The sequence below is a fragment of the Sus scrofa genome, chromosome 11 (genome assembly GCF_000003025.6).
Source record: "Sus scrofa isolate TJ Tabasco breed Duroc chromosome 11, Sscrofa11.1, whole genome shotgun sequence".
NCBI classification, from domain to species: domain Eukaryota; kingdom Metazoa; phylum Chordata; class Mammalia; order Artiodactyla; family Suidae; genus Sus; species Sus scrofa.
Window position 1 is genome coordinate 5432040 of NC_010453.5, and position 24186 is coordinate 5456225.

General features: G+C 44.6%; 1 protein-coding gene across 1 annotated transcript in view; it reads right to left on the bottom strand.

Moving 5' to 3' along the window:
* FLT3 (fms related tyrosine kinase 3) overlaps positions 1-23400 on the bottom strand; it is an 84965-nt gene extending 61565 nt beyond the window's left edge. The window contains exon 1 of the mRNA XM_021065521.1: positions 23226-23400. Within this exon, the coding sequence (XP_020921180.1) occupies positions 23226-23268 (43 nt within the window). The 5' untranslated portion in view covers positions 23269-23400. The remainder of the gene's footprint in view (positions 1-23225) is intronic.

Genomic DNA, 24186 nt, shown 5'->3' on the forward strand with positions numbered 1-24186 from the left:
AATGAAATGATACAGAATTTGCCTGACGTATTTCACTCGGCAGAATGCCCAGAAGGGCATCCCTGTTGTCACAAACGGCAGGATTGATTTCTTTTTTTTTACGGTTGAATAATACTTCATTGTCTAGACACAGTTGACTCTTGAACAATGTGGATTTGAACGGGGCAGGTCCACTTGCACAAGCATTTGGTTCTATAAACACATTAGAGATTTTGGCGAAAATTTTGGCGATTTGTGACAATTTGCAAAAACCCACAGATGAATGCCATAGCTTGGAAATATGGTGAACAAATTAAGAAAAAGTTAGATATGTCATGAATGCATAAAATATACATAGATACTAGTCTTTTTATCATTGACTACCAAAAAATATACACAAATCTATTATGAAATGTTGAACTTGGAGTTCCCTGGTGGTGTAGTGGGTTAAGGATCTGGTATTGTCGCTGTTGTGGCTTGGGTCACTGCTGTGGCAAGGGTTCGATCCCTGGCCCAGGAACTTCTGCATACCATGGGCAAGGCCAAAAAAAAAAAAAAAGTTGAAGTTTATCAAAATTTACATGTACAAACACTCACATACCAAACACAGTGACATTTACGGTTGGGAGAAATGTAAAGACGCAGAAATAAGTCATGGCTTCATAAAACAGCATGTAAACTATCCTACAGTAATAATCGCAGAGCACCTCTGTTGCCACGGCAGGGAGCTCAAGTGTTCCATCTGCTTCAAATGCCATATGATGCTCATCAGCTTCAATGAGTAATTCACCTCCCCGGTCATTTGCATGTCACAGTAAACAAGATCTCTCCGCGGTCCATATATACAACGGGGTAGTACTCAGCCAGGAAAAAGAAAGAAATGATGCCATTTGCAGCAACATAGATAGATGGACCTGGAGATGATCCTACTCAATGAAGGAAGTCAGAAAAGAAAGACACATATCCTATGATGTCACTTACATGCGGAATCTAAAACATGACATACACGAACTCAGCCATGAAGCAGAAATAGACTCGCAGACATAGAGAACAGACCTCTGGGTGCCAAAGGGGAGGGGGGGCTGGAGAAGGATGGATTGGGAGTTTGGGATCAGCAGATGTAAACTATTGTATATGGAACGGATAAACAGAAGGTCCTACTGTATAGCACAGGGAACTACACTCGATATCCTACGATAAACCTAAATGGAAAGAATATGAAAAACAATATATTTGTATGTATAACTGCATCACTCTGCTGTACAGCAGAAGTTAACACAACAGTGTAAATCAACCATAATTTTTAAAAGACTTTAAAAAAAGAAAAGGAAATTCATGAAGCTGTTGCTGCAATTACATCAGCAGATGTAAAAATCTTGCACTTTTTGCAAAATGACTTTTTAGCCCATGTTGAAAATGCTGCTTTTGGGAGTTCCCATCGTGGCGCAGCGGTTAATGAATCTGACTAGGAACGATGATGTTGCGGGTTCGATCCCTGGCCTCGCTCAGTGGGTTAAGGATCCGGTGTTGCCGTGAGCTGTGGTGTGGGTCACAGACCCGTCTCCAATCCCGAGTTGCTGTGGCTGTGGTGTAGGCCGGTGGCTACAGCTCTGATTGGACCCCTCGCCTGGGAACCTCCACATGCCACGGGAATGGCCCTAGAAAAGGCAAAAAGACATAAAAGAAAAGAAAAGAAAATGCTGCTTTTATGTGGGTGCAGGATTGGTATCCTAGAGGCATACCTATAGACACTAGTCTGATTTGGTTTACTTCAGATAAACACCAGAAGTAGAACTGCTGGCTTATACAGTAGTTCTATGTTTAATTTTTTGAGGAACCTCCATCCCGATTTCCCTGGTAGCTGCTCCGATTTACATTCCCTCCAACTCTGCAGTAGGGTTCCCTTTTGTCCACATTCATTCCAACACTTGTCATCTTCCATCTTTTTAATGACAGTCCTTCTAACAGGTGTGAGGTAATACCTGACGGTGTTTTTTGTTTGTCTGTTTGTTTTCTGGCTACACCCATGGCATGTGGAAGTTCCCAGGCTAGGGATGGAACCTGAGCCACTGCAGAAACCAGAGCCACTGAAGTGACAATGCCAGATCCTTACCCTGCTGTACCACAAGGGAACGAATGTCTTATGGTTTTGATTGGCATTCTGTTGATAATTTCATGTACCTTTTCATCTAGCCGTTTGAAGGTTATGGATGTTCCCAGGCCAGGGACTGAATCTGAGCCATAGCTGTGACCTACCCAGCAGCTGTGGCAATGCTGTATCCTTTACCCCACTGCGCTGGCCAGGGATCAAACCTGCGCCTCCGCAGAAAACTGAGTAGCTGCAAGTCAGATTCTTAACCCACTGCGCCATAGTGGGAACTCCCCCCATCCTTTGTGTTTTGATGGATTTTTGCAGTGGTATGCTTACATTCTGTTACCTTTTGAGTATCTATTAGAGGTTTTTTTTTTTGTGGTTAATGTGAGGCTTATTTAAAACAACTTATTTATTAAATCTATTTTAAGTTGATAACCATCTAAATTTCAATGCATACTAAAGCTCTGTATTTTTATTCTCCCCCTACACATACCTTATATTTATTTATTTATTTATTTATTTATTTTTGTCTTTTTGCGTTTTCTAGGGCCATTCCTGTGGCATATGGAGGTTCCCAGGCTAGGGGTCTAATCAGAGCTGTAGCTGCTGGCCTACCCCACAGCCACAGCAATGCGGGATCTGAGCTGCGTCTGCGACCTCCACCACAGCTCACATCAATGTCGGATCCTTAACCCACTGAGCAAGGCCAGGGATTGAACCCACAACCTCATGGTTCCTAGTTGGATTCGTTAACCACTGCGCCACGACGGGAACTCCTTTATTATTATTTTTTTTCTTTTATGTTTTTGATGTCCTAATTTAAATCTTTTTATTTTGTGTATCCACTAACAAATTATCACAGTTATAGTTTTTTTTTTTTTTTACTGCTTTTGTCTTTTACCTTCATACCAGATTTACAAATGATTTACCCATCACTATTACTAATCAGAATATTCTGAATCTACCTATATATTTACCTTACCCAGTGAAATTTATACTCGTATGTATTTTCCTGTTACTAATTAATGTCCCTTTGTTTCAACTTGAAGAAGACTTTTCAACGTTTCACATAAAGCTAGTCTAGTGGTAATGAACTCCCTCAGCTTTTGCCGGCCTGGAAAACTCTCCTTCAATTTTGAGGGTTTTTGTTTGTTTGTTTGTTTGTTTTTGCCACACCCATCTCCTGAGGGAGTTCACGGGCCAGGGATCGAACCCACGCCACAGTTGTAATCAGAGCCCCAGCAATGACAACGCCAGATCCTTAACCCCCTGTGCCACACGGGAATTCCTCTTTCAGTATTTTAAATATAAAATGCCACTCCCTTCTGGTCTACAAAGTTTCTGCTGCAAAATCTGCTAATAGTATTATAAGGTTTCCCTTGGGTGTAACGAGTTGGGATTTTTTTTTTCTTGTTGCTTTTAAGATTTTCTCCTTTAATTTTTGATAATTTACTTAAAGTGTATCTTCTTCTTCTTCTTTTTTTTTTTTTTTTTTTTTTGTCTTTTAGGGCCACACCCAAGGCATATGGTGGTTCCCAGGCTAGGGGTCAAATCAGAGCTACAGCTGCTGGCCTACCCCACAGCCACAGCAACGTCGGATCCTTAACCCACTGAGTGAGGCCAGGGATGGAACCTGCGGTCTCACGGATACTAGGCAGATTCGTTTCCGCTGAGCCACGAAGGGAACGCCAAAATGTGTCTTGATGGGTCTCTTGAGGTTCACTTTACTTAGAACTCGCTGGGCTTCTTGGATTTGGATGTTTGTGTCTTTTCCTGGATTAGGGAATTTTTCAGCCATTATCTCTTTGAATAAACTTTCTGACCCTTTCTCCTTCTCTTTTCCTTCTGGGACCCCTATATTGCAAATATTCTCCCACTTGATGGTGTCCCTTCAGCCCCTTAGCTATCTTCGCTCTTTTGCTGCTGTTGTTCCTCTGATTCGATGAATTCCCCTGCTGTCCTGAGCCCAATGATCCTGTCCTCCACTTTCTAATCTGCAGTTTGAAATCCTCTTGAATGTTCTAGTTCAATTACTACTATCTGTTATTCAGCTCTATGATTTTTTTAAATTACAGTAGAGTTGATTTACAATATTGTGCCAAAGTCTGCTGAACAGCAAAGTGACTGAGTCATATATTTTTTTCCCCTTTTTTTTTCTTTTCAGGGCTGCACCTGTGACATATGGAAGTTCCCAGGCTAGGGGCTGAATGGGAGCTACAGCTGCCAGCCTACATCACAGCAATAGCAATGCCAGACCGAGCCACGTCTGTGACCTAGACCACAGCTCACACCAACACCAGATCCTTAACCCACTGACAGGGCCAGGGATGGAACCCAGGTCCTCGTGGATACTAGTTGGGTTCGTTTTCGCTGAGCCACAAAGGGAACTCTCCCTTTCTTATATTACCTTCCATTATGGTCTACCCAAGAAGTTGGACATGGTTCCCCGCACTGTACAGCAGGAGCTCATTGCTTACCCATTCTAAACAGAACAGTTTGCATCTACTAACTCCAAACTCCCAGTCCAGCCTCACTCCCTCCTCCTGCCCCCTTGGCGACCACAGGTCTGTTCTCTGTGTCTATGAGTCTGTTTCTATCTCTATGATTGATGCTTAGGACTTTCTTTCCTTTTCTTTCCTTCTTGGCCACCCCGAGGCATATGCATCAGATGGGAGCCACAGTTGCGACCCATGCCACTGCTGTGGCAGTGCTGGATCCCTAATCCACCGTGCCCAGCCAGGGATCGAACGTGCCTCCCAGGGCTCCAGACACACTGCTGACCCTGCCGCGCCACAGCGGGAACTCCCGCCTAGTACTCTCTCAAGCATCAGTAAGCATCTTTATGGCCATTGTTTTGAACTCTTCGCAGGGAAATCACTTATCTCCATGGCATGAAGGTATGTTTCTGGACTTTTATCTTGTTCCTTTGTTGGGAACATACTCCTCTTTCTTCATTTTCCTTGATTCTCTGTGTGGGTTTCTGTGGCTTAGATACAATAGCTGCCTCGCCCCGTCTTCAGAGAGGGGTCCCTGTAGACGGTAAACCTTATCCTTCAGCCCAGGCTTGGTTCTGGGTGGCCTCTCAAACTGCCTTCTTTGTTCTTATTGGCTCCCAGGAAGGAAGGCGGGTCAAGACCTGTCTTGTCTCCAAGGGGAGGGTCTCGGTCAGCACGTGGATGCGGATGTGCAGTGACTGGGAGCCGGGCCCTTAGACAGCGGCTTTTGTTTTGTTTTGTTTTTTTTAGTTATTTCTTGGGCTGCTCCCCGCGGCATATGGAGGTTCCCAGGCTAGGGGTCAACTCAGAATCCGAGCCGCGTCTGCAACCTACACCACAGCTCACGGCAACGCCGGATCATTAACCCACTGAGCAAGGGCAGGGACCGAACCCGCAACCTCATGGTTCCTAGTCGGATTCGTTAACCACTGCGCCACGACGGGAACTCCAGACAGCGGCTTTTGAATGAGGCAAATAGACCTTTTCCCGGGAAAGAATAGGAGCTAGTGTTTCTGTCTGTTCTCTCTGCACTGAAGCCTAAAGGATAGCCAGTCAATAACTGTTTCTTTGTTCGATAAAGTCCAAGGGGACCCACTAACACAGCCAGGCTGGCCACCAGATGAAGGGGTGTGTCCTCTGGGTGGCGGTCACAAAGCCCAGGGTTCTAGACACGCACAAGCTCCTTTCAGGGAGATACCAGAGGAGGAGCCCCTGGATGGTGCTCGCCAGCCTCCTCAGCCTCGGGCAGAATCGCTGTCACATCCCAGATGTATGTTTCATTAGGGATCTGACCCTCAGGCTGAGAACAGGCCTCTTTAAAAACCAACAACCCCATCAAAAAAGTGGACAGAAACTCTAAATAGACATTTCTCCAAAGGCAACATGCAGGTGGCCCACAGACGCATGGAAAGATGCTCAATAGCACTCATCATTAGAGAAATGGAAATGAGAACTACAATGAGGTATCACCTGACACCAGTCAGAATGGCCATCATCAGAAAGTCTACAGGAGTTCCCGTCGTGGATCAGTGGTTAACAAATCCGACTGGGAACCATGAGGTTGTGGGTTCAATCCCTGGCCTTGCTCAGTGGGTTAACGATCCGGCGTTGCCGTGAGCTGTGGTGAGGGTCGCAGACCTGGCTTGGATCCCGCGTTGCTGTGGCTCTGGTGTAGGCCGGCGGCTACAGCTCCGATTCGACCCCTAGCCTGGGAACCTCCATATGCCGCGGAAACAGCCCAAGAAATGGAAAAAAGACAAAAAAAAAAGAAAAGAAAAGAAAAGAAAAAAAGTCTACAGACAATAAATGCTAGGAGTTCCCACTGTGGCATAACAGGGTCAGTGGTGTCTCTGCAGCGCTGGGATGCAGGTTTGATCCCCCACCTGGCACAGTGGGTTAAGGATCTGGCATGGCCACACTTGCAGGGTAGGTCTTGACGAAGGCTCAGATCTGATCCCTGGCCCAGGAACTCCATATGCTGTGGGGCGGCCAAAAAAGGGAAAAATACAAAAACAAAAAAAACCCCAAACCGTAAATACTATAGAGTGTGTAGAGAAAAGGGTGTGGAAAAAATCCTGCACTGTTGGTGGGAATGTAAATTGGTACAACTGGAGTTCCCATCGTGGCTGAGTGGTTAACGAACCCGACTAGGAACCATGAAGTTGCGGGTTTGATCCCTGGCCTCCCTCAGTGGGTTAAGGATCTGGTGTTGCTGTGGCTGTGGTGTAGGCCGGCGGCAACAGCTCTGATTAGACCTCTAGCCTGGGAACCTCCATATGCTGAGGGTGCAGCCCTAGAAAAGACAAAAAGACAAAAATAAATAAATAAATAGGTACAATTACCATGGCAAACAGTATGGAGGTACCTCAGAAAACTAAATATAGAACTACCATATGACCCAGCCATCCTACTCCTGGGCATATAGCCAGACAAAACTACAATTCAAAAAGATAGGTGCACCCCTATGTCCATTGCAGCACTATTCACAATAGCCAAACATGGAAACCACCTCAATGTCCATCGGCAGATGAATGGATTTAGAAGATGTGGTGCATATACACAACGGAATACTACTCAGCCATAAAAAAGAACAAAATAAGGCCATGTGCAGCCACATGGATGGACCTAGAGACTCTCATACTAAGTGAAGTAAGTCAGAAAGAGAAAGACAAATACCATGTGATATCTCTTATATGTGGAATCTAAAATAGGGCATAATGAACCTACCTACAGAACAGAAGCAGACTCACAGACATGGAGAACAGACTTGTGGGTACCAAGGGAGAGGGGGAAGGGAACAGGGTAAACTGTGAGCCTGGTGGTTAACAGATGCAAACTCTTACATCTAGAACAGATGGGCAATTGGGTCCTGCTGTACAGCACAGCGAACTGTGTCCAGACTCTCAGGACAGAACATGACAGGGGATGATACGAGAAAAATAATGTGTACATAGGTATGACTGCATCATTTTACTGTACAGCAGAAACTGGCACAACACTGTAAATCAACTCTACTTTTATAAAAAAATAAAAGAAAAAAATTTTTTAATTTTATAGAAAATAGACTTCTTTAAGGGAAAGTCTAGGAGAAAGATATTTCTATCTGCTGCCTCAGCACTGAGCCTGGGCGGTATAGTCACAATGAGTCTTTGCAAACCCTTTACAAACTGTTTCTTTGTTTGCTGGGCTCCAGCGGGTCTCAAGGACACAGGCCCCATTAGCTTTCAGTGCCGGGTGTTTTGGGGCCTGTCCCTCAGATGGAAGTCTTAATACTATGAACACTAGAGGCTGGTTCCGAACGCTTCTCTCCTCAGGGAGAAGGTGAAAGCTGTAAGTTCCCTACCAATTGTACCTTGCTGTGCTGGGGCTGGGGTCGTGGCAAGGATTGTATCAGTCTTTTCTCTCCATTTCAATGCAGGCTTTTGTCTCATTTGCCTGATGTGTAGGGGTCGCTCAGCTAGTTTGTGGATTTCTTTCAGAGGGAACTGTTCCATGTGGAACTGCAGGTTTTGTGTGTCTGTGGGGTTATCTTTGAGTTTTAAAAAAAGATACAGTCCAGGAGAAAAGGGAACCCTCCTACACGGTTGGTGGGATTGTAAATTGGTACAGCCGCTATGAAAAACAGTATGGAGGTACCTTAGAAAATTAAATATAGAACTACCACATGACCCAGCAATCCCACTCTTGGGCATATATCCACATAAAACTTTCCCTGAAAAAGACACATGCACCTCTATGTTCATGGCAGCACTATTCACAACAGCCAAGACATGGAAACAACCTAAATGTCCATCAACAGATGAATGGGTGAAGAAGATGTGGTATATATACACAATGGAATACTACTCAGTTATAAAAAAGAACAAAATAATGCCATTTGCAGCAACATGGATGGACCTAGGAACTCTTATACTAAGTGAGGTAAGCCAGAAAGAGAAAGACAAATACCATATGATATCACTTATATCTGGAATCTAATATATGGCACAAATGAACCTATCTACAGAAAAGAAACAAACTCATGGACATGGAGAACAGATGTGTGGTTGTCAAGAGGGGGGTGGGGGTGGGGAATTTGCGACTAGCAGATGCAAACGATTGCATGTGGAGTGGATAAGCAATGAGATCCTGCTGTACAGCTCAGGGAACGATATCTAATCACTTGTGATGGAACATGATGGAGGATAATGTGAGAAAAAGAATGTATGTATTTGTATAACTGGGTCACTGCTGTACAGCAGAAAGTGACAGAACATTGCAAATCAACTATAATAAAAATAAAAATAAAATAAAAAATAGATATTCCAGATACAAGTCCTTTATCAGCATGTAATCGACAAATATTTTCTGCCAATCACAAATATTTGTCTTTTGAAGACCAGAAATTTGTAATCTTGACAATGTCCAATTTATCAATTTTTCTTTTATGGATCATGCTTTTGGTTCTGTATCTAAAAAAATCTTGGTGCAATATAAGGTTAGAAAGATTTTTTTGCATAAAAGTTTTATAGTTTGAGGTTTTATGTTTAGGTTTTTATATTTACTTCTTAGTTTTACATTTAAGGTCTATGATCCATTTGGAGTAAACTATATGAGAAGACATGTGAATCAAAGTTTTTCAAATGACTCTATTTCCAAATGAATATCCAATTGTTTCAGCACCATTATTGAGAGATTATGATTTCTCCATTGAATCATTTCTAAACTTTCATCAAAAATAAATTTTGGGAGTTCTCATCATGGCTCAGTGGAAACAAAACTGACTAGTATCCATGAAGACGCAGGTTCAATCCCTGGCCTCGATCAGTGGGTTAAGGATCTGGTGTTGCCATAAGCTGTGGTGTAGGTCGCAGAAGCGGCTCGGATCTGGCGTTGCTGTGGCTGTGGTATAGGTGGCCGCTGTAGCTCTGATTCAACTGCTAGCGTGGGAACCTCCATATGCTGCAGGTACTGCCCTAAAAAGACAATAAATAAATAAATGAACTTTTTTTTTTTCATTCTTTGCCACCCTATGGCATACGGAGTTCCCAGGCCAGGGATCAGATCTGAGCCACAGTCATGACCTAAGCCACAGCTGCAGCAAAGCCAGATCCTTAACCCACTGTGCCAGGGTGGGGATCAAACCTGTGACCCAGTGCTCCCAAGATGCCACCAATCCTGTTGTCCCACAGCAGGAACTCCAAAAATAAACTGACTGCATATTTCTGATTTGCTTCTGGAATTTGTATTTTTCTTTGATCTATTTGTCTATTTTAGCGCAATAATAAAGCAATAACAAGCCCTGAAATAAAGTGTTATAAATCTTCCAACTTTGTTCCTTTTTTCAAAGTTGCTTTTGGCATTCTAGGTCTCTTTCATTTACATAAGAATTTTATACTTTTTAAAAAATTTTTGGCCACACCCACAGCATGTGGAAGTTCCCAGGCCAGGGATCGAATCCATGCCACAGCAGCAGCCTAAGCCACTACAGTGACAACGCCAGATCCTTAACCTGCTGCACCTCACAACTCCCATCCATATGAATTTTAGAATAAGCTTATCAATTTCTGAAAAAAGTTCTGCAGGCATTTTGATAGAAATTGTATTGACTCACTAGACCAATTTGGGCAGAACGGTCATTTTAGCATGGTTGAGTCTTACCATACAGAAATATTATATATCTCCTTTTATTTAAGGCTTCTTTAATTTCTTTTAGCTATGTTTTGTAGGTCTCAGTGTATAGATTCTGTCCATCTTCATTCCTATTTATTTTTCTTTTCTTTCTTTTTTGTCTTTTTAGGGTTGTACCCATGGCATATGAAGGTTCCCAGGCTAGCAGTCAAATCGGAGCTGTAGCTGCTGGCCTACACCACAGCCACAGCAATGCCAGATCCAAGCCGCTTCTGTGACCTACACCACAGCTCACAGCAACGCTGGATGCTTAACCCACTGAGAGAGGCCAGATTTTGAATCTGCATCCTCATAGATAAAGTCAGATTCGTTTCTGCTGAAGCATGACAGGAACACCCCCTATTTCATATTTTATGTTGTTCTGTATTTTTACTTCAATTTCTGATTGTTATAAAATCACAGTTGATTTTTCTACACTGAACTGGTAACCTGCAAACTTACAGAACTTATTAGTTATAGTTGCCTTTTTTTGTAGGTTCCATAAAATTTTACTCATAGGCGATTAAGTCATCTGTAAATAGATAAACTTCTTATCTTCCAATGTGGATGCCTTTCATTTCTTTTCCTTGCCTTATTACACTGGCTAGAATCTCCAGTACAATGTTGAAAAGAAATGAGAACAGATATCCTTTTTTTTGGATTTTAGGGCTGCACCCCCAGCATATGGAAGTTCCCAGGCTAGGGGATGAATTGGAGCTGCAGCTGCCAGCCTATGCCACAGCTCACAGCAATGCCAGCTCCTTAACCCACTGAGTGGGGCCAGGGATTGAACCCATGTCCTCATGGATACTAGCTGTGTTTGTTACCACTGGCTGCACTGGGAACTCCTGGACATCCTTTCTTATCTCTGATTTTAGGAGAAAATATTTAGTCATTTGAAATTAGGTATGATGTTAGCTAAATCTTTTCATAGATGCTTTTACTAGGTTGAGGAGAATCACTTTTATTCCTAGTTTGCTGGAAATTTTATCAGGAATGGATGTTGAATTTTGTCAAATGCTTGTTCTGCATCTATTGAGATGATCATACAGGTTTTTGGTTTTGTTTTGTAGCACCCTTTCTTTTTTATTCTGTGACTATGTTGATTCATTTGCAAATATTCTTGCCTTCCTAGAACAAACCCCACTTGGACATGATACATTATCTTTTGTAAATATAGTTGAATTCAATTTGTTAAAGTGTTGTTAAGAATTTCTGCATTTATATTCATGGCAATTATTGGGCTACAGGTTTCTTTTTGTTTTCTACTTCTAATATCTTTGGTTTGGGTGTCATAGTAAAGCTGGCCTTAAAGAATGTATTGAGAAGTAACATCTGCTCTTAAACTGTTCGTTTGGAAGAATACAGGCAGAGTTGGTATAATTTCTTCTTTAAAATTAGGTAGAGGAGTTCCCGTCGTGGCGCAGTGGTTAACGAATCCGACTAGGAACCATGAGGTTGCGGGTTCGCTCCCTGCCCTTGCTCAGTGGGTTAACGATCCGGCGTTGCCGTGAGCTGTGGTGTAGGTTGCAGACATGGCTCAGATCCCGAGTTGCTGTGGCTCTGGCGTAGGCCGGAGACTACAGCTCCGATGAGACCCCTAGCCTGGGAACCTCCATATGCCGAGGGAGCGGCCCAAAAAAATAGCAAAAAGACAAAAAAAAAAAAATAAAAAATAAAATAAAATAAAATTAGGTAGAGCCCCCAGCCTGGCACAATGGATTAAGGATCTGGCATTGCTGCAGCTGGGGCACAGGTTATAACGGAAGCTGGGATCTGATCCCTGGATGGGGAACTCCATATACTGTGGGGTGGCCAAAAAAGAAAAAAAAATAAATAAATAAATGCAATTAAAAATAATTTTTAAAAGTTTTAAAAAATAAACTTAGGTAGATCCATCTGTGAAGCCATTTGCTCTAATAGTTTTCATTGTGGGAATATTTTTAACCACAAATTCAATTTCTTTAACAGACATAGCATCATTTAGGTTATCAATTTTTCTTGGATAAGCTTTAGTTTTGGGTTTTTTTTTTTTTTTTTTTTGGTCTCTGTCTTATGGAGCCACACCCACAGCATATGGAGGTTCCCAGGCTAGGGGTCCAATCAGAGCTATAGCCACTGGCCTACACCAGAACCACAGCAATGTGGGATCCGAGCCACGTCTGCAACCTACATCACAGCTCATGGCAATGCCGGATCCTTAACCAACTGAGCAAGGCCAGGGATCGAACCCGCAACCTCATGGTTCCTAGTCGGATTCGTTAACCACTGAGTCACGACAGGAACTCCTGGATAAGCTTTGACAGAATGTATCTTGTAAGGAATTTTTCCCATTAAATTTAAGTTATCAAAATATAGACATAAAGTTGTTAATGATATTTCCATATTATCTCTTTAATATCTATAGATCCTATAGTGATGTTATCTCTCTTATTCTGAATATTAGAAATTTGCGTCTTCTCTTTTTTTTTCCTGATCAGTTTTGCTAGAGGTTTAGCAGTTTTATTTATCTTCATTGCTCTTGGTTACAGTGATTTTTCTCCATTTTTTTTCTATTTCGTTGATTTGAACTCTGATGTTTCCTTCCTTTCTTTTATTTACATGGGGTTTAAATTGTTATTTTTACCCTCTTGTGTATGCTTAAATTTGAGACAATTGATTTAAGATCTTTTTGTTTCTAGTAATTTGTAGCACTACAATTTAATACTAATAATCATTTAAAATTAATAATTTAGGGAGTTCCTGTCGTTGCTCAGTGGTTAACGAATCGACTAGCATCCACGAGGACTTGGGTTCAATCCCTGGCCTCGCTCAGTGGGTTAAGGATCTGACGTTGCTGTGAGCTGTGGCATAGGTTGCAGACGTGGCTCGGATCTGGCATGGCTGTGGCTGTGGTGTAGGCTGGCAGCTGCAACTGTAATTCACCTCCTAGCCTGGGAATCTCCATGTGCCATGGGTGCAGCCCTAAAAGGACAAAAAAAATAAAAATAAAAATAAAATAAATCAATAATTTAATGCTATAAATTTCTTAAGTACTATTTGAGGGACATCCCAGAAATTCTTTTTTTTTAGTGCCACACTCAGGGCATATGGAAATTCCCAGACTAGGGATAGAATCAGAACTGTAACTGCCAGCCTACACCACAGCCATAGCAACGTGGGATCCAAGCTGCACCTATACCACACCTCAAGGCAATGGTGGATCCCCGACCCATTGAGCAAGGCCAAGGATCAAACCCACATCTTCATAGATACTAGTCAGATGACTTGTTTCTGCTGCACCAGAACTGGAACTCCCCAGAAACTCTTATATATTGTATTTACTTTTTCACTTGGTTCAATACACATTTTCATTTATCTTTTGTTTTCTTCTTTGACTCATAGATTAGAGATGTGTTATTTGATTTCCAAATATTTGAGGATTTTACGGTTATCTTCCTATTATTACTTTCTAACTTAATACCACTGTACTCATAGGATATACTTTGTATGTCTTGAATCTTTTCAACTTTATTGGAGCTTGTTTTTTAGACCATAATCTAAAGTATTTGATGAAAAAAATTTGATGAAATAATGGAGAAAATTTTTCCAAATCTGATGCTAATGATAAATCCACAGATCCTAGAAGCCAAATGAAACCCAAACACATGACTCAGGAAGAATACTATGAAAGGTACATTATAATCAAATTGTTTAAAAACAATGATAGAGAAAATCTTAAATGCATCCAGAGAAAACAGACACATTCACACAGCAGACTTAGATGTATATTTGCCAACTGAAGTCCTCATTGTAGCTCACTGATTCTGTTCATTTTAATTTTTTTTAGGGTCACACCCACAGCATATGGAAGTTCCCAGGCTAGGGGTCAAATTAGAGCTGCAGCTGCCTGTCTATGCCACAGTCACAGCAACGCCAGATCCAAGTCGAGTCTGCAACCTACCTCACACCTCATGGCAACACCAGATCTTTAACCCACTGAGCAAGGCCAGAAATTGAACCCATGTCCTCATGGGTACTAGTTGGGTTCATTACTGAGGCACAACAGGAACTCCCTGTTCATTTCACATTAGTCTTTTTTCTCTGTTCATTTTGAATAATTTCTATCACTGTGTCTTCAAGTTCACTAATATTTTCTTCTACAGTATCTAATCTGCTATTAATCCCATCCAGTGTAATTGTAGTTTTTACCTCTAGAAATTTAATATATGCGATTTTTTCATACTTATTATTTCCCCATTTAACATGTAAAAGCTTTCCTCTAGGTTCAGGAACATATGGAATATAAGCATAACAACTATTTTAATGTTCTTGTCTACTAATTCTATATTCTGTGCCATTTTGAGGTCCCTTTTTGATGTTTGAGTTTTCCCATTATTAAAGGTTAAATTTTTACCATTTGTCTGCAGATTTGAAATGAGATGCAAGACCCTGTGAATTTTACCTGGCATCAGATGTTTTTGTATTCTGTTTAATATCCTTGAACTTTTTTCTGGGATGTGGTCAAGTTCAGTGTATACACTTGTTCCCATTAAGTTTTGCTTAAAAAGCTTGGTTAGGTGGGACCAGAGTAGTGTTTAGAATAAGGCCAATTTTCTTCCACTAGCAGACTTCATCAAAATTAATATAACTTCTGTTCTTCAAAAGACATTAAAAAAAGACGGGAGTTCCCTAGTGGTCTAGCAGTTAAGGATTTGTTGTTACCAGTGTTGTGGCTTGAATTCAGTCCCTGGCCTGGAAACTTTTGCATGCCACGAGTGTGGAAAAAAAAAAGAAAAAGAAAAAAAAGAAAGAAAGAGAAAAGAAAAGCCAAAGAATGGGAGAAAATATTTTCAAAACATAGGCAAAAGATTTTGGAGACAATTCACCAAACAAAATGTAGCATAGCAATTAAGTACACAAAAAGGTGATCAACATCATTAGTCATTAGGGGACTGCAAATTAAGAACAAAAGGACATATTACTACACCAGTTAGAAAGGTTAAAAAAATCAAAAAACTGACCATACCAAAAGATGACGATGATGTTGAGCAACTGTGCAAGTGCTTTGAAAACAACTGGCAGTTTCTCATAAAGCTGCCTATTCACTTAGCATACAGTCCAGCGATACGACACCACTCCTAAGATATCTACTCAAGAGAAATGGACACCTAAGCTCACACCAGAAATTCCATTCAAATATTTATAGTGGCTTTATTCATAACTGCCAGAAACTAGAAGATTCGATCCCTGGCCTTGCTCAGGGGGTTAAAGATCCTCAGGGATGCTCGTCAGATTGGTTTCTGCTGAGCCACGACAGGAGCACCAATGTTCTATGACTTGATAGTGGTGGTAGTTGTGTGACTGTATGCGTTGGTTAATCTCATGAAACCACACACTTAATAGCGTAAAATTTGCTATATGAAAATTGTACTTCGATAAATTCAACTTTTAAAAAAATCCAAGGAAAAATTTGTCACCACTGATATTAAGGTACTTTCTGAGAATCCATTACCAAACCCTGGTGGCACTTCCAAGAGTCCAGTTCCAAACACATTCTGAGCAGCTTTAGAATTGGAAGAGTTCCTTAAGGGGTAGCGGGGGCGGGGGGGGGGCATTAGATGGAGAAAAAATAATTTGGCATTGATCTAAAGTAAAATTTTAGGTAAAAGGAAAATATACTCCACGAAAAGAGTGATGGATTCAGACATTATAAAACCAACCCAGGCCATGTCACTGTCAAATCCTCCAAGTCACGTCCCCTGTGCCGCAGAGAACTGGGTAAGACATGGAGACCAGAGCTCCAAGTTCTGCTTGGAGAGTCATCTGCTGGGATAACCCTAAAATCGGGCCCAAATTTCCTCATCTGGTAAAAGAGGGCAGTAGACTGGTGTGGTATGATAAGTATATTTGGTCTTGGTTGGGATTCCTGGCACGAAGCTCCTAAAATCTTTGGAACTTCCTGAGGGATGGGAGTATCTGTTGTTCTTCATAACAGGCGGTTCTGGGCACCCTGGAGTTTCTGCCAACAAGGTGGCTTAGGGTGGGGCCCTTCCGCAGCCTCAGGGGAGGTCAAGAGATTGGAGGGTGGGGCTGAATCTCCGGCAAACGGTATGTGTGTGTGTGCCAATTAAAGCCTAAATTTTTTTTTTTTTTTTTTTTTTTTTTGCTTTTTAGGTCTGTACCCACGGCACATGGAAGTTCCCAGGCTAGGGGTAGAATCAGAACTGTAGCTGCCAGCCACAGCCACAGCCACAGCCACACCAGATCCGAGCTGTGTCTAAACTACACCACAGCTCATGGCAACACCGGATCCTTAAGCCACTGAGTGAGGCCAGGGATCAAACCCGAACCCTCATGGATACTAGTCCGGTTTGTTACTGCTGAGCCATGACGGGAACCCCTATAAACATTCTTGAACTGGGAGATCTGGTGAGCTTCTGGGGTGGTGAACAGGAGGTGCCTGGACAGGGCTTGGAAGTTCCGGGCCCTTCCCACACCCCTTGCCCTCCGCACTTCTTCCGCCTGCCTGTTGCTGAGGGAGATCCTTTCGTCAGAAACAGGTAATCTAGAAGGTAAAATGTTTCCCTGGGTTTGGGAGCTACTCTAGTGAAGTAATCAGACTCGAGGAAGGCGTCTTGGAGACCTTCGCTTTACAGCCTGTCCAGGTTGCAACTTGAACCAGAGACAGACATCTGCAGGGAGTCAGGCTGGGTCTGAACCCTGAGCCTGTGGGATCTGCCACTATCTCTGGGTAGAGAGGGTAAGAACCGAGTTAAATCGTAGGACATCCAAGAATCGCTCTGTGTGGGGTTCCTCCCACCCCACATGGTGGCCGGAAGTCCTGCGAGTGGCCAGTGAGGGTGGCGCTGTGAGTAGGAAGCAGACACGCAGGGGGGTGTTTTTCCATAAAACCGGGAGCTCTCATCCTCCTTACTCATTCTATGCTCTTTCTTCGTAAATTCGCATGATTTTAACCACCGTCTATTTGCTCCTGCATGTATGGCCCTATATCTGGGAGGCCCCCAGGAACCTCAAACTCAAGCCCAACTCCCCCTTTTTCCTCCTAAATCTCCCCCTCCCCCTACTCAGGGCCGATGCAACCACTGTCACCAAAGCCAGAAACACAGAGGTCATTTTCGACTCCCCCCCCCACTTTCCATCATGCAGGCAACGACCCGGCCTTGGCATTTTAACCTCCCGATAATCCCCACATCTCTCCGCGGCTCGGCAGCTCTGTAACCACTGCCCCAATTCCAGTCCTCATCCCCTCGGGCCTGGACGACTGCCAACAGCTGCCTGGCAGGCCTCCCTGCAGTGGTTCTATCGGACACTCATTCTCTATGCAGATTCCCAAACTCTCTTTCTCAAATACACATCAGAGCATATGTCACTCTTCTCCCCCGAGGCCCTCAACAATCTCCAGCAAGGGTCCTTACCCTTCCTGAGCCTCGGACCCCGCTGAAAATCTGACGAAAGCCATTAGCCTACCTACCTACACACACCACACACAGACACACACACGCTGAAAGATGCAACGGATCCCCTGAACTCCATCCCGGGTCTCCTAGTCCACACCATGAAGTCCAAGTCCTTTATGACAGCATTAAAACACTCCTTACACATCACGGAGCCTCTGGCAACCCTGAATTTTTTTTTTTAAGATATCCATTAACAGGCTTCAATTTTCTAAGTTAGAACTTTTTTTTTTTTAATGGAGACTCGAGGCACATGAACGTTCCTGGACCAGGGGCTGAACTGGAGCTGCAGCTGAGGCCTACACCGTGGCTACAGCAACAGGGGATCTGAGCCACATCTGCGACAGACACCACAGCTCACAGCAATGCAAGATCCTTACCCCACTGAGTGAGGCCAGGGATCAAACCCACATCCTCATGGACACCATGTGGGGTTGATGAGCCACAGGGGAACTCTTGAGTTGGAATCTTTTCAATGAGGGTTCCCCTTCCTACAGACCTTATTCCCTGGGCCTCCGAAGCCCAAGATGGAATTATCATTTCTGTCTACTCTGTGTTTCTGACCTCGGGACCTTTTTCTCCGCTGTCCTGTTTGCCTGGCATGTCCTTATCATTCCCTTTCCCCATCGACTCTTACTCATCTTTCTGTTCACGGCTTTGGCATCACCTCCGCTTGGAGGCTGTGCCTTCTTTTCTCAGTCTGCATTCAAGGCTCCACCTCAGTGCCCTCAAATCACACGGCCCACCCTTTCCCATCGACACCCCCAACCAAAGACTGAGCAGGACCTGGGACGATGTGACACCTAACACAGCCCCTGGACTAGACGGTGCGCCACAGTGTCTAAGACGGGAAGGAGGAAAATCCGGGGACTCTAAACCTTGAGGATTTCTTCGGACCTGATGTGTCCCTCTCTTCGCAAAGCACCTGCCTCGCGAGGAATGCCCGCTGTGCGTGACAGGTATTAATTCCCTGATGAAGGAATGAGATACTGCCTAATTCCTCTTCACAAAGGAGGAACTTAAATGCAGAGACAGTCCCTGACAGAAGAAAGAACTCACGTTTCCTGTGTTGCTAGTCTCAACACATCCACCTGCACGGCCTCCAAGGACGCCGTCCCTAAGATTCAGAAAATCATAACTCAAAGGGCAAAGCAGTTGAAGACGGAATTCAGTGGACCGTTTATCACCAACACACAATGGTTTAAAGAAAGGATGACAATATCCTGTTTTAGAGTAGTCTGTACACAATTTTATGGAGGATTCTTGGCTACTGATTGACTTACAATGACTGCGGGGAAAAAATACTTTTACTGTTTAACCTAAAAAATAACAATAGTTCCTCTTTTAGGATCTTATGCAATTCCTCTAGCCACAAGAGAACACTGTGTGTGTACTTTATATTATTTTTAAATTTCCTCTACATGTGTTGGTATCCATGGAACAGAATTGCGTGATTCAAATTAACGATCCTCAGTGAGTTCCACAAAAGCTTTCATTATCACAAGGATGATCTAGCCATAGAAGGCATCAACTGAAGGGAATTAAAAGGCAGAGGCGTAAAGCTCATAGACCCCCCAAAAGACATAAAAGCCATCGGCCACGTTACTGTGGCTCCCCGAGAAGTGGCTAAGGCTGTTTTGGAAATCATGACGGAAAAACATTCAGATCACAGAGTCATCTGATGAAAACCAAAAGCTCTATGCAGACAAACCATCTACTGTGAGACTCACAAGACTTTGCCATTTCGGAGGGAGTACGGGAGCGAGCACTGTGGCAAGACCAAGCTAGGCAAGTTACAAAGTGGGCCGAGCTCATCTTCAGCCTGTCACTTTCCCCTCTCCAGATTCTTACTCCTGTTCCCTGCCAGGTCCCTTTCAAAATCGAGAAAAAGGATCAAACACAATAGTTTCGACATGATTTGCTTTTTGCCAAATCAGAATCTTGACCCCAACATGAAGGCAACATCTGGTGGCTCTTTGGGGACTCGGCAAGATTGCAATCTCGAACAGTGAATGATAGGGCTCCTTGTCACATTGCTTTTGAGTTTCCATAGAGAATGACAGGAGGAGAGGAATAAGAAGAATTGCGGAGAAAGCCATGAAGCTGAGCCATCCTGTGGGCTTCGCCACTGAGCACGAATATTCTCTGGGGAGTAAAATGCAGTCAATAAATTTGTTCAAAGAAACTTTTGGAAAATTACTTCTTCCTAGGACCTAACCTCCCCCCCCCCCAAAAAAAACCCCAAACAAAAAATCCAGCCATATTTCACTCCGGAACAGTCCATTTATTTTAAATGAAAGAGCAGTTCCATTCTCATAACCATTAAATACAGTATATCCATGTTTAAGTTGTTTTAGGGGACAAAAAGCCTAAGATTCCTATTCTGACCTGGTGGAAGCTTCCTTTACAGAAACATGCTATTTTCCATCTGCAGATATTTAGTGATCATGATAACTGTGCTGGAAGCTCTAACTCTCTGAAAGCAAGCTCTGTGCTGAAATGTTTTCTTGGAGAAAGGCGATGACCATGCATTTTAAAAAGAGAATGGAATTAACTATTTACACGTAAGTTCCCCCATCCCCATCTTTTTCATCTTTGTACCCTACGTGTCTAGCACTGAAATAGGTATGGAATAAAAAAGTTTGTAAAAAAATATATATATATATATATATTTTTTGGCGACACCTGTGGTGGGCAGAAGTTCTTGGACCAAGGATCAAACCCATCGGAACCGCAACCTGCTGAGCCACCAGGGAACTCCCTCTTTCCTGCGTGAACTCTTCCCTGGAATATAAATAGGTCTTCCTCCTTCACTTTTGATATCTCATTGCCTGACTGTTTTTCAGTGAAACAACACAAGACTTCAACAACACCCACAAAATCTTTAGTGATGATTAAGAGTTAATGAGAGTGCATTTTTTGGTTATTAAAAAAAAAAAAATGAGCCAAGTAGTTCACCATGAAACTCAGGAAGATAATTTACTATAGATCCATGTGAAGCACCCAAGAAGAAATGAACAGCCAATCTAAAGGCAACAATTAGAAGGAGACTTGGAGGATCAAAGGGACCTTAACAACAGGTCACCAGGTCTGGTGTCCCGTCCCATCCAAATCAATCTTTGCCGAGCATCCTTACACTCCACCTCCTTCTGAATCATCCCCACTCCCCCTGTCCCTTAGGCCAGCAGTTCACAAGAAGACAAAGTAAGATAAGCAACAAGGGCAAAAGACAGTAACTAAAACGTGCAGGTCACAGCTCTGAGTATGAATTTTCTGACACTAAGGTAAAAGGTAGTATCACAGTTACTGAAATATTGAACTCACCCCCTCCTAGCCACTATCAGCACATAATACTGTTAAGGCCATGGAGTATATGCCTCCATTCCTTAAATACCACTTCGAAAGCCTCCTCATTAGTCATGAAAGGTAGTGCTTATGATATAAAAGAAATGGGGATAGCATCCTAGAGTTGGACGAATTTAAAGCTTTTAAACATTTAAAGTCCTCATTTTTAAACCTCTCTCGCTCTATGCTTCTCTATCCAAGAAACTCTGCAATACCAAGTCTTGGCAAAGATGTGGGGACCTTCGGATCCCACACGCTGCCAGTGGGAATAAACTGGTAGCACCACTTTGGAAAACTGTGTGACAGTATCTACCCAGCTGAATTATACTCCAGGAATTCGACTCCAGGGTGTCATCCAAAGCGAAATGGGTGTTTGTGTCCCTCCGAAACAGGGAAAAGAATAGACAGAGCCGTGTGATTCCTCATTACACAAAATTGGAGACAACCAAAGCATTCTTCAACAACGGAATGTGGAGAAGTGAATTGTACAGGCTATTCACACTAAGGAATAGCACCAAGCAGACAACAAAACCAAACAAAACACTGTTACGAAGAACAAGGTTGTACCATCATCGCAATATTGAGTGAAAGGAGATGGAGAAAGTACATAATGATGGTTTGGTTGACATGAAGTTCGAACAACAGGCAAAACTGGGGAATTGGAAGTCAGAATAGTGGCTGCCTCTGGGGGGTATAAGCTGAGAGAGGGCAGAGTTAGAATTGCTCTATGTCTTGACTCCATAATGGTGAGGTAGGTACCTACATATACAAAAACTAATGGAGTTGGATTATTAAGATGTGTGTGTGTTTGCTGTATGCAAATTACGCCTCATTTAGAAAGATCTGGAGAGAGATGTAGGAATTTCTAGGATTATCCCTATATAGAAAATAATTCAAAGCAGCTTAAATATAGTTACATGTACCCATGCTTATACTTTTAGAAATCCTTTGTATGCTACTGAAAAATTCACTTACTACTTGATGTCAGACATAGCAGGAAGCTAACTTTTCGTAATAGACTGAAAAACATATTGTCCTATACACTTGAAATGTACACATTTACCAATTAACAAAGATGTTCAGGAAATGCAAGATGTGTTTCCATTCCTCTCCCTCCTTATGTTACCTTTTTTAAATCCATAATCCTGAATTCTCTGAAACAAAATAGTTCCTGCCCGTCAATACTGCAAATATTTTCTCTATGTACCACAGAGGCTTCAAGTTAGAAGCTGGAATTTTGGAGCTGGAGGGGACACAGCCCGGACTCGCTCACCGGACAGAGGAGGACGCCGGGGTGGGGGTGGGGGTGGGGGGCAGTGAGCGAGTGATGGTCCCAAAAGGTTGCAGAACTAGGACAGGGACCCGAGGCTTCCTGGCTCCCCAAACACTGTCTCCTTCACCCTAAACGCAAATCAACCCTCTCATCTTTCCAAATGGATGAATTAGATGTACTGGGGATGAATTTTTTTCCCCCCAGTAACTATGCTACCCAGATTATTCGGGAACAGTCAGCTGAGTCCTTGAGAACCCCCTTGGGGTTTAACGCTAGGATAAAAATCGAGTACAGGAGGAGAGGACAGCTAGTATTTTTTGAAGACGTACATCGCGACTGCATATTATTTCCAAAGTAACTATTCATTGAATCAACCGAAATTCGGCGGGGTGGGGGTCGTTACCCGAGATGACTCGCTTTGGGGGAGAGGGCGGGCGCATTTTCCCATCAGAGTTCGCCCCCTAAATCCAAACCTCAAAAGAAGAGTTAAAGACGCCACCCAGGCGTCTACGCGAGCCGGGGTCGCTTCAGGCGAGGTCCCTGCCACCGGGCGCCCGGCTCGGGGCCGCAGACCCGGGCGGCCTGCCCCCGACACGGGCGCGCGGCCCGAGCGGGCGGGGCGGCCCCGGCCCCGGGCGGCGCTTCGGCGAGGCCGCCGGCGGAGTCGGGGCGGCAGGTGGGGACCGCGGCCCCAGCGGGAGCGGCCACGGGAGAGGAGGGGGAGCAGGACGCGGGTGGGCCCGGCCCGGGCGGCGGGCGAGTTCCGGGCGAGGCGGGAGGGCGCGAAAGAGGGGAGGGGCGCGGGCGCGAGGGAAGGAGCCGGCCGGGGAGGCGCGCGGCGGCGGGGACGGAGGAGGCGCGCGCCCGGTCCTCGCGCGGGGTGGGGGCCGGGGGCCGCGCCGGGGGCTGCGGGGGCTCGCGCGGGGCCTTACCGAGCAGCGGCAGCCGGCCGCCGAGGCGCGCCAACGCCGGCATGGCCTCCTGAGCCCGGGGTCCCCAGGCCGCGCCGGCCCAGCCCTGCGATGCCGCCCTCCGCGGCGCGCCCCGCGCTGCAGGTGGCTCGCTTAAGGATGCGCGTCACCGACCGCAAATTCCCTCGGACTGGTGCAAAGTAGAAGGGGGGGAGGATCCCTCTCCCCACCGTCAGGGGCTGTGCCGGGCGCCGGTGCCTGGCGCAGCGCTGCGGCCGAGCCCACGTGCCCGCCGTGGTCCGCAGCCCGCGCTCCGCGGCGCCCGGGGCTCCCCGACTGTGGCGGGGGAGACTGGGCGCGGTCCCGCCGGGGAAGACGCAGGGGCTCCGCGGCTCCGGCTGGGGAGGAGGCAAGGCAGGAGCCGCTTGGCCCCCGGGAGTCCCGGAACCCTCTCCTTGGGTTCCCGCAGCGTGGGGACAGCAAGGAGCCAGCCGCCGTCCTCCTCGCGCGCTGGGGGCTTTGAGGCCGCGGGATGGGGGCTACGTCCGCGCCCCAAACGGGCGCCTCTGGCCGGCGCGCAGGGGAGCAGAGGACTGGTTTTCTTTGTCTCCCCCTCCATCTCCTAGGATGCCCGGGACCTGGTCCACAGCGACAGCACGCAAAACGGGCTCCGTTTCAATGTCAACCAAGGCAATCTGGGAGGCGAAGCATCAGCCATAGGAAAACCCAGCCATAGAAACAAAAGCAATACACACAGTGCAGCCCAGGGTATATTTGAATTATCCACACCATAATTCTTGTTCTTCGTAGCATAATATTTCAAGTCGAAGTTGTTTTCTTTGCAGTAAGTTGAAGATTGGAAAGCCCTGGATGCCAGCTCTGATTCTTCCCTCCGCCAGCCCTTGACCTTCCCAAGCCACTTGTCTTTTCAGTTTACTCACCTGTAAGTGAGCAGAGTGAACTAAAAAGGTTGATAATGTGT